This window comes from Rhinolophus ferrumequinum, chromosome 10 (genome assembly GCF_004115265.2).
Source record: "Rhinolophus ferrumequinum isolate MPI-CBG mRhiFer1 chromosome 10, mRhiFer1_v1.p, whole genome shotgun sequence".
Lineage (NCBI taxonomy): Eukaryota > Metazoa > Chordata > Mammalia > Chiroptera > Rhinolophidae > Rhinolophus > Rhinolophus ferrumequinum.
Window position 1 is genome coordinate 52,491,552 of NC_046293.1, and position 12,452 is coordinate 52,504,003.

Genomic DNA, 12,452 nt, shown 5'->3' on the forward strand with positions numbered 1-12,452 from the left:
GAGTCGACGGAGTTGGAATCAGGCTACGGAAGTGGACAGGAAGAGGCAGAATCCCTGAGGAAACACTGCATGGGGCGGGGGCTGGAAAGCATTGACCAGCTGGAGAGGGGAACGAGGGAGCTGAGGTCAGAATGTTGGAGGAAGCACGCATTGTGTTCACAAGATCACATATCCTTGCATCGCAGCAGCATTTATTGAAACACCAATTGAGACAACCCAGAAGGCAAGCCACCACAGACAGTCGTAACAAGCGGGAGACCCAGGAAGTGGCCTAACCCTCTCCATCCCACCCGCTCTGCGTTGGATAGACCCCTCCCCTGCACCTGCAGGGGGAGATCTGTAGCAACCATGGAGTTTTCTTTGAAATGTATAAGGTGCATTGACTAGCAAGACCTGTCCAAAGTCAAAAGGATTCCCCCCACCCCCCCACCCCAATGGGCCTCTCAACCAGGTCACATGAGGAGACTGGCTGGAAGAGGTTAACCCAGAGGGAGGCAGTCAGTCAGAGAGACAAGCACAACACAAAAACCAGAGGAGTGCTTCCTGCAGAGACCGTCCCAGCCAGGAGAGGGAACTGCTGGGGTGGGGGGAATTCCTTTCTGATTCTCAGGCTGTGGGAGACCTGGATGGAAGGCTAGGCTCATTCCTTGTCCCAGGGGAAGGCCATGCTTTCATGATGTCCTGCCACTCCGGCTGACTGGTAATGTCCCGGAGAGCTTGGTGAACACTACAAATTGGCCACAGGTATTTTTGAGTCAAATTGGAGTGAAGTGAAAGCCTGGGAATGACTCTCTAACCGAAGCCCAGAGAACCAGGAAACAACTCCCTAAGAGAAGGTGGCAGAGCGGCCCCGGGGTCTGTTGTTCCTTTGTAGGAACACGTGTAAGATTCCAGAAGCAAGCACACATTTTCCATTCACACACCATCTGTGCTCAGGCGGACGCAGGTGGACCCCGACTCTACGCAAAGCGGACGCACCGGCTGCTCCCGCAGCTGAAGCTGGAGGAGCGGGGCTGACACGGGGCGCAGGAGTCAGGCGCCATCACCGTGATGCTGCCCCCGGTGGCCGTGGGGCCAGAGACAATCTGGCGCCCAGGGGTGGTGCTACACGTGAGGCCCCCACAGGTGACTCCACCGCGGGAGCTGCTGACGCCTGTGGGAAGGGAGGTAACAGGGAGGGGTGAGCAGTCTGCTGTGATCTCGCCGACCTCGGGACAGGCCCTAAATGGCTTCCGCGTGGCAGGAGCTCCCTCCGCCTCAAAGGATTTTAATGGTTAATAACTTAGGCCCAATTCCTCTCAGCTTCTCAGCCCTTCTAGGGGACTGGGCAAGAAGGAGGAGGGGACGCCCGAACCCAGAGGGGCAAAGCTGCCTGGCCCTATTTCCATGGCCTGCAGTTTACGTCACCACCAGGGGAGGGCGCTCAACTCTGCCTTGGCTAACCCTCTTCATTCTCCCCTGTGGGAGCCAGGGGAGGATGACAGGATGCTTCCCAGTCAGGAAACATGTCAGGTTCAGTGGGTTAGGCGGTCGGGGTCCACTTTGCCCATCAACAAAGCCACTTTCTAGGGGGTTTCAAGCAGATACTTACAGACATTCACTGCGCCCACACCTTCGCACAGCCTATGGATCAAGAAACGTCTGTTAGCTCTGGACACTGAACTGGATTCCTCCAGGCCCATGGTTGCTTGGGGACAGAGAGGGCTGTCCTGTGTCTGGTCCTACCTCCAAAGGCAGGAAAGTCTCCTCCAAAGTCAGTATTAAAGGCTCACTTTCTTTCTTTAACCGTTTCTCTGGCCCTGGAGACAAAGCCTGATCTCCAACAGAGGTGGGTGAGAGTATGAACTCTACCCTTTGCCTCCACCCTGAGTGCCCTGGGCCACCCTGGATAGTGCGATCAGACTCACAGAAAGCAGTGGAGTCACATGCACCAGCGTGTGTGTGAAGGGCTCTGTGGTCAATGAAGAGCTACTGCATGCATACAGAGGGCATTGTCCCTGTAGTACACAGCCTGTCTGCAGGCCAAGCTCCAGCCTCGTGTAGTAGGAAGCTACTGGAAGAGGATGGGTGTCAGAGGCACATGACTTGGGTGCAGGTCCTGGCTCTTGTACTTATTAACTGTGGGGCCGCGAGAAAGTCGCTGAACGCTAAGCCTTATTTCCTTATCTTTGGATGGGAAAAATGAAACCTATACCTCACTGGATTGTGAGGATTACGGTGAGCACTTAGCACAGGCCAAGCATATAATAAGCGTTTCATAGTTATTATTGAAGTTTGACCTGTACTAGCAGTGGACGGAGATGTAGCTCACAGTTGGGCTTAAGGAAATCCACTCCCAGAGGACCAGGGCCTTCACCTCCTATGCCCCCCAAGGTCCTCTTTAGCCTCACCTGTGCTCCTCGCCCTCCAGCAGGCGCCTGTAGGTGGCGATCTCGATGTCCAGGCCCAGCTTGGAGTTCATCACCTCCTGGTACTCCTTGAGCAGGCAGGCCATGTCCTGCTTGGCCTTCTGCAGGGCGGCCTCCAGCTCGGCCAGCTTGCAGCGGGCATCGCTGATGGCCGCCTCACCCTGCTGCTCCGCCTCGGCCACAGCAGCCTCCAGCTTGGCCCGCTATGGGGAAGACGTCAGGACAAGGATGAGAAAAAGCACAGCTTGGCTCACTCCAGCTGACGGAGCTGGAGCAGAAAGAGGAGGGTCCCAGAGAGAAGGTAGGTTAACTGCCTATGACCAGGTACTTAATGGGATGTAAACAACACAACGGAGGAGATAGGTAGGATTTTCACCATCTCTCCTTGATGGTAGTTGCAGGGTGGCCAAGGAGGAGGTCGTCAGTAACACGGCTCATCCCAGCTCACGTGCTGTGTGATGTGGGAGAGCTCCTGCCGTCTCTCTGGGTCCCTGCTTCCTTATGTGTACACTTTGAGGCCTGGTTGGGGTCAGGCCTTTGCCGTTCCGGGGATCAAAGGGCCTGGTGCTACAGACTACCTGTGCTGGGTATCTGAGGCCTCCCTGTACTCTACCTGGCACTTGGCATTCTCAATCTCGGCGGTCAGCCTCTGGATCATGCGGTTCAGCTCGTTGATCTCCTCCTTGGTGCGGCGCAGGGTCTCCCCGTGACGGATCACCGTGGCCTTCATCTCCTCACACTGGGGGGAAGCACACATGCTCCTGAGGCTCAGGATGGGACACCCCACGGGTTGCGGACACCACGGATGGTAGTGCAGGTTGTCCAGTGCTCAGCCTGGGCCACCATCCAGGGCCGCCATGCCTGGCCACCTCTACCTGAGAGCTGTCCGCCCTTGTGTTCCCATCCCTAGGACTCAGAATCCCAGACAAAAGAAGCCTTTTCTCATATGAGGCTCGCATGCCTCCCACAGCCATGGTAGGAGGCAGGTGTCCTGTGCCACTCACCTTGCTGCGGTACCAGGACTCGGCCTCGGCCCGGCTGCGGCTGGCGACGTCGTCGTACTGAGCCTTGATCTCGGCCACGACGCAGTCCATGTTGAGGTCGCGGCTGTTGTCCATCTTGACGATGACCGAGGTGTCTGAGATGTGAGCGTGGAGAATCTGAAGCTCCTGGGGGTCCAACAGCCAATACATTTGGTTCTGGCGCCTGATAGGGGCCATGTGCTCCACCCCGGGGTCAGTGCACACTCTGGAGGGGACACTGGGAGCATTCACATACAGGCACATCCTAGAATAATAAACCTGGAAGTGGCCCTAGAGTTCAGCTGGGGACAGCCCCTGACTTAACAAATGGGAAAACTGAGGCCCTGCATGTGAAAAAAACCTGACTTAGAGTCACCCAGCAGGGGAGCCGGGGTTTGAATGCCAGGACTAGTGATCTATCCATTAAGACCCTTCTCGAATTAGAAACCCACCCTGACCCCCACCCCCACATCTATACTTTCATATCCATGTGCAGACTGACATGCACCCAGACCAGCGCACAGGCACACACACTGCAGCACGCAGGCTGCTCACAGACGGACAGGCCCCAGCACACACAGTCCACATTCTCCAACACTATGCCAGGCGCTCACTCGGCACATACACCCGTGTCTGTGACAAGCACCCAACACACGCCTTTTGTGGATGTACATGTTCTTTTCACACATCACACAGGGGGCAAACACATGCACACAGTGCACCCTCGCCCCTCTCCCCCAGGTCCCCACACCTTCCTTCCCCCTTCCTGGCTGGTTGGCAAGGGCCCCTCACCTCATCATAGAGGCGCTTCAGGAAGCTAGATTCCTCCACCAGGGCCTCCACGTTGGCCTCCAGGTCTGATTTCCGCAGGTAGGCGCAGTCCACGTCCTGGTGGTGGAGAGAAGAGGAGGAGCGCGTGTGGGAGGAGGCCCAGGGCAGGAAGGTGACTCCGTGCTCAGGGTGGTGCCGCACCCCCCACCGGAGGTTGTGCAGATGGGTTCCCCTCCCTCCCAGCCCCCTCACCTTCTTTAGAACCACGAACTCGTTCTCTGCTGTGGCTCTCAGAGCCACCTCCTCTTCATACCTGAGTGTGGGGAAGAGGGGGGCCAGAGCTGAGAGGTCAGGGCTTGGGTACCATCCCCATTCCCAGGCAAGCTCTTCCAAGGGTCAAAAGAGATTAACTCCCTGCAGATGTTATCTTGTCTTCTCCATGGTCTATTTTGTGCATTATTCATGAGCTAGACCTTATGCCAACTTGGCTTATTCCATCCCAGTTCTTCTGCCTGTGGGATGAGATCAGGGAAGCACACTCCATCCCTTAAGTCTAAAATCATCTGTGCATCCTAGATCTACAGAGAGTTAGTGACCTGGGCAGGAAAAGCACAGAGCCTGCAACATAAAGGTGAGCCAGGAGGGGCAGTGACAAAGACAGCTGCAACACTCCATCAGGATTCCTTTCCTCACTCCCCTGAAACCAGCTCTAAGACCCGTGGGGCCTCCAAAGGGTGGAGGTGAAGCCAGAGACTCTGAAGAAACCTCGGTCCCTACTGGACATTCCCTGGGGTGCCAGGCAGTCCCTGTTGACAAGCAGGAATCTTAGAGAAGCTGCTTCAAGAGGGTTATGGGTGGAGCCTTCCCCCTGCCCCTTGCGTTCTCCCTGGTCACGTGCACTCACTTCTTCTTGTAGCCCTCCAGCACCTCCTGCACGTGGTTGAGCTCTGAGGCCAGCCTTCCGCTGTCCGCCTCCACACACTCGGCCTCCCGCCTCAGCGTCTCGATGTAGCCATTGAACAGCGGCTCCAGGTTGCTCTCACAGCAGCGCTGGTTCTGGTAGAACTGCCATTTGGTCTCCAGCAGCTTGTTCTGCTGCTCCAGGAAGCGCACCTGCAACCCAGGGTGTGAGAGAATCAATGGGGCGTCTAGGGAAGTGCCTGGTTCCCAGAACTCTCTCTGCCCTGATGCTTCCAGAGCCAGCCAAGGACTAAGCCATGGGGTTGAGTGTCTGCACCTCAAGCGGCCTGTCACCCTGCTCCCAGGGAGGCAGTATGGGTGTGAGGGAAAGCACCCAGGCTTGAAACCAAAGGTGTGGTTCAAGCCCTAGCTCTGCCACTTTAAGTGGGTAAGTTGTCTAACCTCTTGGTACTTGGTTTTCTCATTTCTAAAACAGAGATAACAGTACCTTCCTTAGAGTTGTGAGAATTGAACAAGTTAAAGCACGTAAAGTGCTTAGAACAGGCCCTGACGCACAGTAAGTGCTCCACTAATTTAACTATTACTATAATTACCTATTATTTATTTATTTATGCAACATTTATTGAATATTTACTATGTGGTGCCAGGACCTATGTTAAGATACATACACAGTCAAACACACATACTCGTATACCTCTATCTATCTATCTATCTATCTATCTATCTATCTATCTATCTATCTCATTCAATTCTCACAACACTTTGGGTGGGGGAAAAGATTTCCTCCATAGTACAGATGGGGAAACTGAGACCCCAAGGTGTGAAATGACTAGCTCATTGTCACACAATTAGTAAGTGATGGAGTTGGGGTCTGCAGCCCCTTGAGTCCCCTTTGCCTGCTCACCACAGTATGTCTGAGCAGCTCATCTAAACTCTCTCAGCTTCCATTTGGTATTCAAAAAACGGAGATAATATCTACTCCATTGGCTCATTTTGAGGATTAAGAAAGATCACTAAAGAGAAAGTGATAACAGGAAGGTCACCTCTGTTACCCTCCGAGCCCCTGATCCCAGACTCCAGAGCCTCGTCCTGTCTACTCTGCTGGAGTGAGGTCTTGTGGACACAGGAGGAGCCAACGTGAAGGGAGGTACAGAGGCAGGCCTTTGGGGAGGCAGCCTGCCAGCAGTGCTGTGCTTATCACACTGCATTGCTCGGCCTCCTCCCACCAGCCTGGCCCCCTCCCCTTCCACATTCCGTGCCCTCCACATATGAAGGAAGCTGCCAAGCATGGTTGGTTAATGGTCAGATTTCCTTTTCCACTACTGTCCTTGGAAAAGAATACTAACAGCTGACATTTATTGAGCACTTACTATGTGCCAGCGCATGAACACATTAATCCTTACAACCAGCATATGAGGCTACTTCTGTTACCCAGACACATAATATGCCTGAGGTCTCATACTGCTGAGGGGCAGAGCCAGGATGGGGGAGGCAGCGTGGCTCCGAGCCCTGCCCCAGCCCCTTCGCATACTGCCCGAGCCATAAGCCACACGCCCTTTGTTCTCCGTCTTAGCTCCCACTCTTCCAGCACACGGTGCCTAGTACAGTTTTTCAGGGGCAAGTCCGATATTCCTGCGTTGTCTCTGGAAACACACACACACTTTAGACCACAGACTTGATTTCTGGACCACTCTGGGTCCTCAGCACCCTTGGCTGGAATTAAACGATGAAAACTGATCCTTCTGCCTATAACGGTTGCATTTCTCTCCCTCTGCTGTCTCAAGCCTGGCTGCCATGCTGTCTCCTCAACAGATGGGGACCTTCCCAAGGGAGGGCAGGGCTGGGGTCTTCTCTGGACTGTGCTGAGCCTCACTGACCTTGTCGATGAAGGCAGCGAACCTGTTGTTAAGACACTTGATCTGCTCCTTCTCCTCATGCTTCACGCACTGTGCGTTGGGGTCGATCTCCAGGTTGAGGGGCGTGAGAAGGCTCTCGTTGACAGACACGGTGGTGATGCAGGGCGGGCTGGGCCCACACACGCCGCCCGAGCGGTATCCGAAGCTGCGGCCATAGGAGCCAGAGCGGAAGCCGCCCACAGCCATGCGGGGCCCACAGGCGCCCAGGTGAGAGAGGCTGCGGCTGCCGAAGCCCGTCAGCCCCCGGTAGCAGGACACCCCCCGATAAGGGGCAGCGGTGATGCAGCAGCGGTTGCCAGTTTTGGGGGCCACAGCTGAACAGGAGCTGAAGGTTCTGGGGACCCCACATCCTGAGTTGATCCGGTAGGAGCGGCACGACATCCTGTGGGTCTGAGCAGAGGCCGAGCGCTGCGGGAGTCCTCGGTGGTGAGGGCTGTGGGGTGTGTTGCGTGGCTTCCTTATGGCCTCTCTGATCTTCCCTGGTCCTTTTATTAGTGGGGAGAGCTGGGGTTGGCTGCATAAAAGGAGTGAAAAGGCATTTAATGTTGTTTATTGGCTTGGGGAGTTTGCCAGCAACTCCCCAAGGACTCGTCTTAAAGGTGAGCTCAGTGGCGACTCTGGGACTCTGTAAAAGTATTGAAGATGTTATTAGGAACTCAGTGCGTTTGCACTTTTCATCTTCAAAGCTGTTTACATGTATTAAGTAATTAATTTTCCTTCTCCCTGTGAGATGGCCTCAACCCACACCTGGAGACGGATTTGAACTTCACAACAGTCTGAGGTGGATGGGTTTGGGGCAGAGGCTGGGGCTTCTGTCTCAAGGAGAAGTTCTAGGGTCCCAGGTTGGGTGAGATCACGAGAGGTCGTTACCTCTGTTCTCCTGGCTCCTCCCAGGACTCATTCTCAAGTAAATCATTGTGTTTCGGGGCTGATAGACCAGGCAAGTCCAAACCCATGCAGCATTGCCTGGAAGGTGGTTCAGGTCCAGAGGGGCCATTTTGACCACGCTCCCTGTAAGACAGAGGGTTGGGGCACATGGTCTCTTAGAACCTTCTGGATTCCAGTCCAGAAGACACTGCTTCAGAACCTTCACTTCTCACTCAGCAAACTGCAAACCACTCAATTTTCCGTGGCCACAATAACAGCCATTTGTGGGTAATGGGGAGCCTCCCTTTACTTTCTCTTGCTTGGCCAAAGGATGAGAGAACCTTATCCTGGGATAACCTGGCTGCTATGAACTAGCTCTGGGCACCTTCCCTTGGCTCTTTAAGAAGAAACAGGTCCTGTGAGCCTCTCTTTCTTCCAAGACCACCAGCCAGAAGAGGTGCTCATCCTGTCCATCAGCTCCAGAACTGTCACCCTTAGAGGAACATTCGGAGACTGCGGGGTGGGAAGGTGCTTTTCTCATCCAAGGACTGTGTGATTTCTGACTCCTGGGGGCTGTGGGATCCTGGCTCCTTCTAACTTCCCTGCCTCCCTGTGTGTCTTGGGGCCACTTATTAGGATAATGATGGCTATTCTTGCAACGTTCAGTGAGCACAGACCGGGGGATGTGGTCCCTGCCCCCAGGGAGGCTAGCCTCCCACCCGAGATATCAGGAGCCTCATGAAGAAGAGCTGATGAAATTCCTCCAAGGGTGACAACTCCTCCAGGGAGCCTCCCAGAACCAGACACTGCCACTGTGCCACCAATCCCTGAATCTTCCCTCAGATGACCGATGTGTCCTGGAATTGCCCTCATCTCCACCTGTCTCCATCCTGGCTGCCATGCTGTGTCCCCAACAGATAGGGACCTTCCCAAGGGAGGGCAGGGCTGGGGTCTTTCTGGACTATGGGGGCCGAGTCCACCACAGGTGTTCACCCAGGAGCAGGCTGATTGGTTTCTAGCTCCACATTCCATACCTGTTCATCAGAGTAGGGCAGAGAAACCTTGGGAGGAGCAGGTGGCCTCACTGGCTGGCCCCAGATGCTCTTCAGAGCATAGTTACCCATGAGGAAGCTGCTGGGATTTAGCAACCTGGACAATGGACTCAAACTTGGAAGGCTTGGTTCAGGTGTCAGCTTGGACCCTTTCTAGCTATGTGGCTTTGGGGAAGTTCTTAACCTCTCTGAGCTTCCATTTCCTTAACTGTAATGTGAGATTCATTCTTACCTTCCAGGGTCGTGGGGAGAATTAAGTGGATAATACACAAGAATGAGCCTTGGGGACCAGGAAACTCTGTATAAAGGAAAGGGACTCCTACTTCCAATCAGAAACACCCCACCCCCACCCCCTGCATCCTTCACCAGCAGAGACTGGGCTTGTTCCTTGTCCCACTCACGGTCTTCGCCTCCTCTGCACATTTATGACTTCTTTCCCCTTTCAAGGCTGCCTTTCATGTTTTCTCTAACCTGATTTTACTAGTATCAAACTTTGGGGTGGAGTCTGGGGGTGGAGAGAGGAAGCTATATGGGGGAGCACAGGGATGGTTTCCCAGAGCCCAGTTCTCATCAGGGGCTCTGCTGGCCTGGGTCCAGGGGTGTATTCTGGTGCCTCGGACAGTGAGCTCGCTGGCTGACGGTTGTGTCGTCCTGGAGTGGAGGTGTGGGCCCAGACGAAGTCGGGAGGAGGGAAAAGTGAGGAGGAGGGAGAGGGCCGGGTGTGGGAGGGGGGATGGCCGGCCCCTTGCTCAGCCAGCCTCAAGAACCCATAAAAGCTCACCCTCTTCTCATTTCCTGTGAGCCTCCTCCGCTCTCTCTCAGCTCATTGAAGAGGGTGGAAGCAGACCCATTTCTGCTTCTCTCCTTGGAGCAGGAGGGAGTGGGAGCTTTTCCCTATAGGGTGGCTCCTGTGTCAGCTGCTCCCCCATACGCCCCGCTCCCCCTAAACCTCCTCAAATTGGGCCTGGGTACTGAAGATAGGGAGGGAGAGTCAGGAGACTCAGGAGACCTGGGGAAACCCCACTGCTTTCAGAAATAGAACGCCCATCCAGGACCAGTAGAACTATCCAGAACAATGATGTGGGCACACGTGGTTGGGTGTGTCAGTACTGAGGGCAGGCGCAACCTGACACAGGGATGGGCTCATGGGCAAGGGGTGAATTTTGCATCACTGAAGATGGCAGCTGAGCCCAAGGCTGCTCAGGACAGCTGTGTGGATAGCATTTTAGATTGGAGGGGCTGGGCTGGAAAGAGAGGCTACATCCTCATGGGGCTATTCCCAAGTCACCAGGGCAAGTGAGAAACTCACAGACCAGGCCGGTCTGGCACAGCTGCCCTGGACCTACGGGATCTGGGCGTTTGCCGTGTGGTTCCGCCCAAGGGAGGGACAGAGCCCCACGCCCATTTGTGCCCATCATCTACCACCTCTGCTCAGGGGGACCAGATCCTTGTCCAGTGCTGGGGGGGAGCCAACCTGCCTTCACTGGCCTTCTCTTCATTTACTACCCACCTGTGCTCTATTTGTACCCCACACCCCTCTCCATACCCTAAGCATTCTCCTTGGTTCCACCTTTGCCTGGAATGTCCCAGAATGGCCAGCCACCTCTTCCAGGAAGCCTTCGTGCACTACTCAAAGGGAGGCGGTGATTTTTCTTCCTCCCTGTCTTAGTAGAAAGCTCATAAAATGCTCTTTCCGGGGCTTTCCAGGGAGCTCCAATTATCCTCTTCCACACCCTCTTGTTCTGAGTGCTGTCATTCATCACCACCTTGGTCCCCTCCTGCCCCTATACCTTTTGAAGGTCACACCCAGTGCTGATTATTTCCACGCAAGGACCCATGTCCTTCCCATCATTTAAAATGCTCCCAAGAAGTCACCTCTTTCAGGAAGCCTTCAAGAGCTAATTGGGTAAGGGAGGCTCTTCACCCCACCCTGGAGCCCCAGGCAGCTTCCCCAACTCCCTCTGAACCCACTCCACTCCTGGGTTTCCCCCGAGGCCTTCTCCCTCCCACTCTCACCCACCTTGGATGGTTTATCCTCCTGCATGTTACCTAAGCTGTGATGCTTGTTGGGGCCACGCTTGCTCTTCCTCACACCAGGGCCTTACTAACTCCCTTCCCTTCTGCTGTCTCTACTGTGCTTGAAATCCCTCTGCTGCTAGAAATGCTTTCAGGATTTGTCCAAAGATAAGCGAGCACAGATAGCTTCCCGTCCTGCCCTGTCGACACTTTCAGTTCTGGATTTGTATCTGCCTGGGCTCTGTCAGGGACCATCCCACTATCCTTCCTGGCTGGCTTCTCCAGACTCAGTCCTGATGGGCTCCCCGTGGGCAAGGCCTGTCCTGAACAGGGCCTTGGTGGCTGCCCACATGGCTCATCCAAGTTGGGCATCACCCATCATCTCTCCTGGTCTCCTCCACATTTTATTATGTATCTGAATCTATACCACCTCCTGGTGCTGGGACACAGCTCTTGAAAGGTCTTCTAGCCCTGTGACACTTTCTTCGGCTTTTATAAAACTTGGGCAGGACTCAGAGACCCCATGTGAGAGGAATGAGGTCAGAGCAACAGGAAGGAACTGAATGAACCACCTGCTCGTCCCCAGCACATTGGAAGCTGGGCCCCTCATTCAGTTGGAAGAGCTGCTCTCTGGGCTGGCCCAGCTCTCCTTTCCCAGGCTTTCCCTCCAGGAAAACTCTTAAAAACTCTTTCCCACCCAGGAACTCTTAAGAAACTCTAGCTATCCATACACCATCCTGCAAGCAGCTTTCCCTGGTGGCTTTGCTGTTTCCCATAGCTACTGTGGGTCAGAGCAGATGCTAAGTAAAAACAGAGCCTCTAATTTCAGAAATGGACATATTATTGGTTTGGGAATTTTTCTTCTTTTCTTTTTAGCACTAGAACCATTTCCCTAAATCTTAGGAGAATAACAGCTATGTAAAACTGACAGCTAATGCTATCAGCTACTTGATGTGGAGCCAGACTCCTTACGGCCCTGTGCTGGAAAGATACTCAGGGCCTCTGTGGGAGTCAGGTTGCCCAAATGAGATCTTGCTTCTGGAGTACTGAGCTACAGTCATGCATCACATAACAACATTTCGGTCAGCAATGGACCACAAATATGGCGGCGATCCCATAACATTTTAATGGAGCTAAAAAATTCCTATCGCCAAGTGACATCATAACTACCATAATGTCATAGTGCAAAGACTGCAAAAACCAACATTTGTTGAGATGGGAAACAGCTTTAACCTGCGTGGATGAGGACGACATTGAGTAGGTCCTAGAAGTGGTTCCTGAAGAATCGACTAATGAGGAGTTACTGGAACTGGAACAGGAACCCCTAGCTGAAGAAGAGGCAAGAGAAAAAGCAACTGCAGGGGAAGAAAAATAGGAACCTGCAAGAATATTCACAGTGAAGTCTTTAGCAAAAACTTTTGCAGACCTCAACAAGCTCCTTAAAAGTTTGGAAACATGGACCCCCAACTAGAAAGGTTT

The 12,452-nt window shown here is 53.9% G+C and overlaps 1 protein-coding gene across 2 annotated transcripts; it reads right to left on the minus strand.

Annotated features, from left to right (window-relative positions):
* Positions 1-959: 959 nt before the first annotated feature.
* On the minus strand, positions 960-7,492 carry LOC117028616 (keratin, type II cuticular Hb5). Of its 2 annotated transcripts, none has more exons than XM_033117441.1 (9): positions 7,000-7,492; positions 5,106-5,314; positions 4,454-4,514; positions 4,223-4,318; positions 3,413-3,577; positions 3,022-3,147; positions 2,391-2,611; positions 1,592-1,623; positions 960-1,153 (listed from the first exon to the last, which is right to left on the minus strand). In XM_033117441.1, exons 1-9 carry the CDS (start codon positions 7,417-7,419, stop codon positions 960-962), a joined length of 1,524 nt encoding a protein of 507 aa, XP_032973332.1. In that variant the 5' UTR covers positions 7,420-7,492. The 2 variants fall into 2 exon arrangements, with proteins under 2 accessions (XP_032973332.1, XP_032973333.1); XM_033117442.1 differs by having other exon boundaries at positions 960-1,146; positions 1,588-1,623.
* Between the last annotated feature and the right edge of the window lie 4,960 nt (positions 7,493-12,452).

Bases quoted from the DNA above. Each gene is read 5' to 3' on its own strand.
- LOC117028616 (XM_033117441.1), bottom strand. From the start codon at position 7,419: ATGTCGTGCCGCTCCTACCGGATCAACTCAGGATGTGGGGTCCCCAGA. The intron at 4,319-4,453 runs GTGAGGGGGCTG...CTCCACCACCAG, and splicing joins AGTTCGTGGTTCTAAAGAAG to GACGTGGACTGCGCCTACCT. The intron at 1,154-1,591 runs GTAAGTATCTGC...CCCTTCCCACAG, and splicing joins TGTGGGCGCAGTGAATGTCT to GCGTCAGCAGCTCCCGCGGT.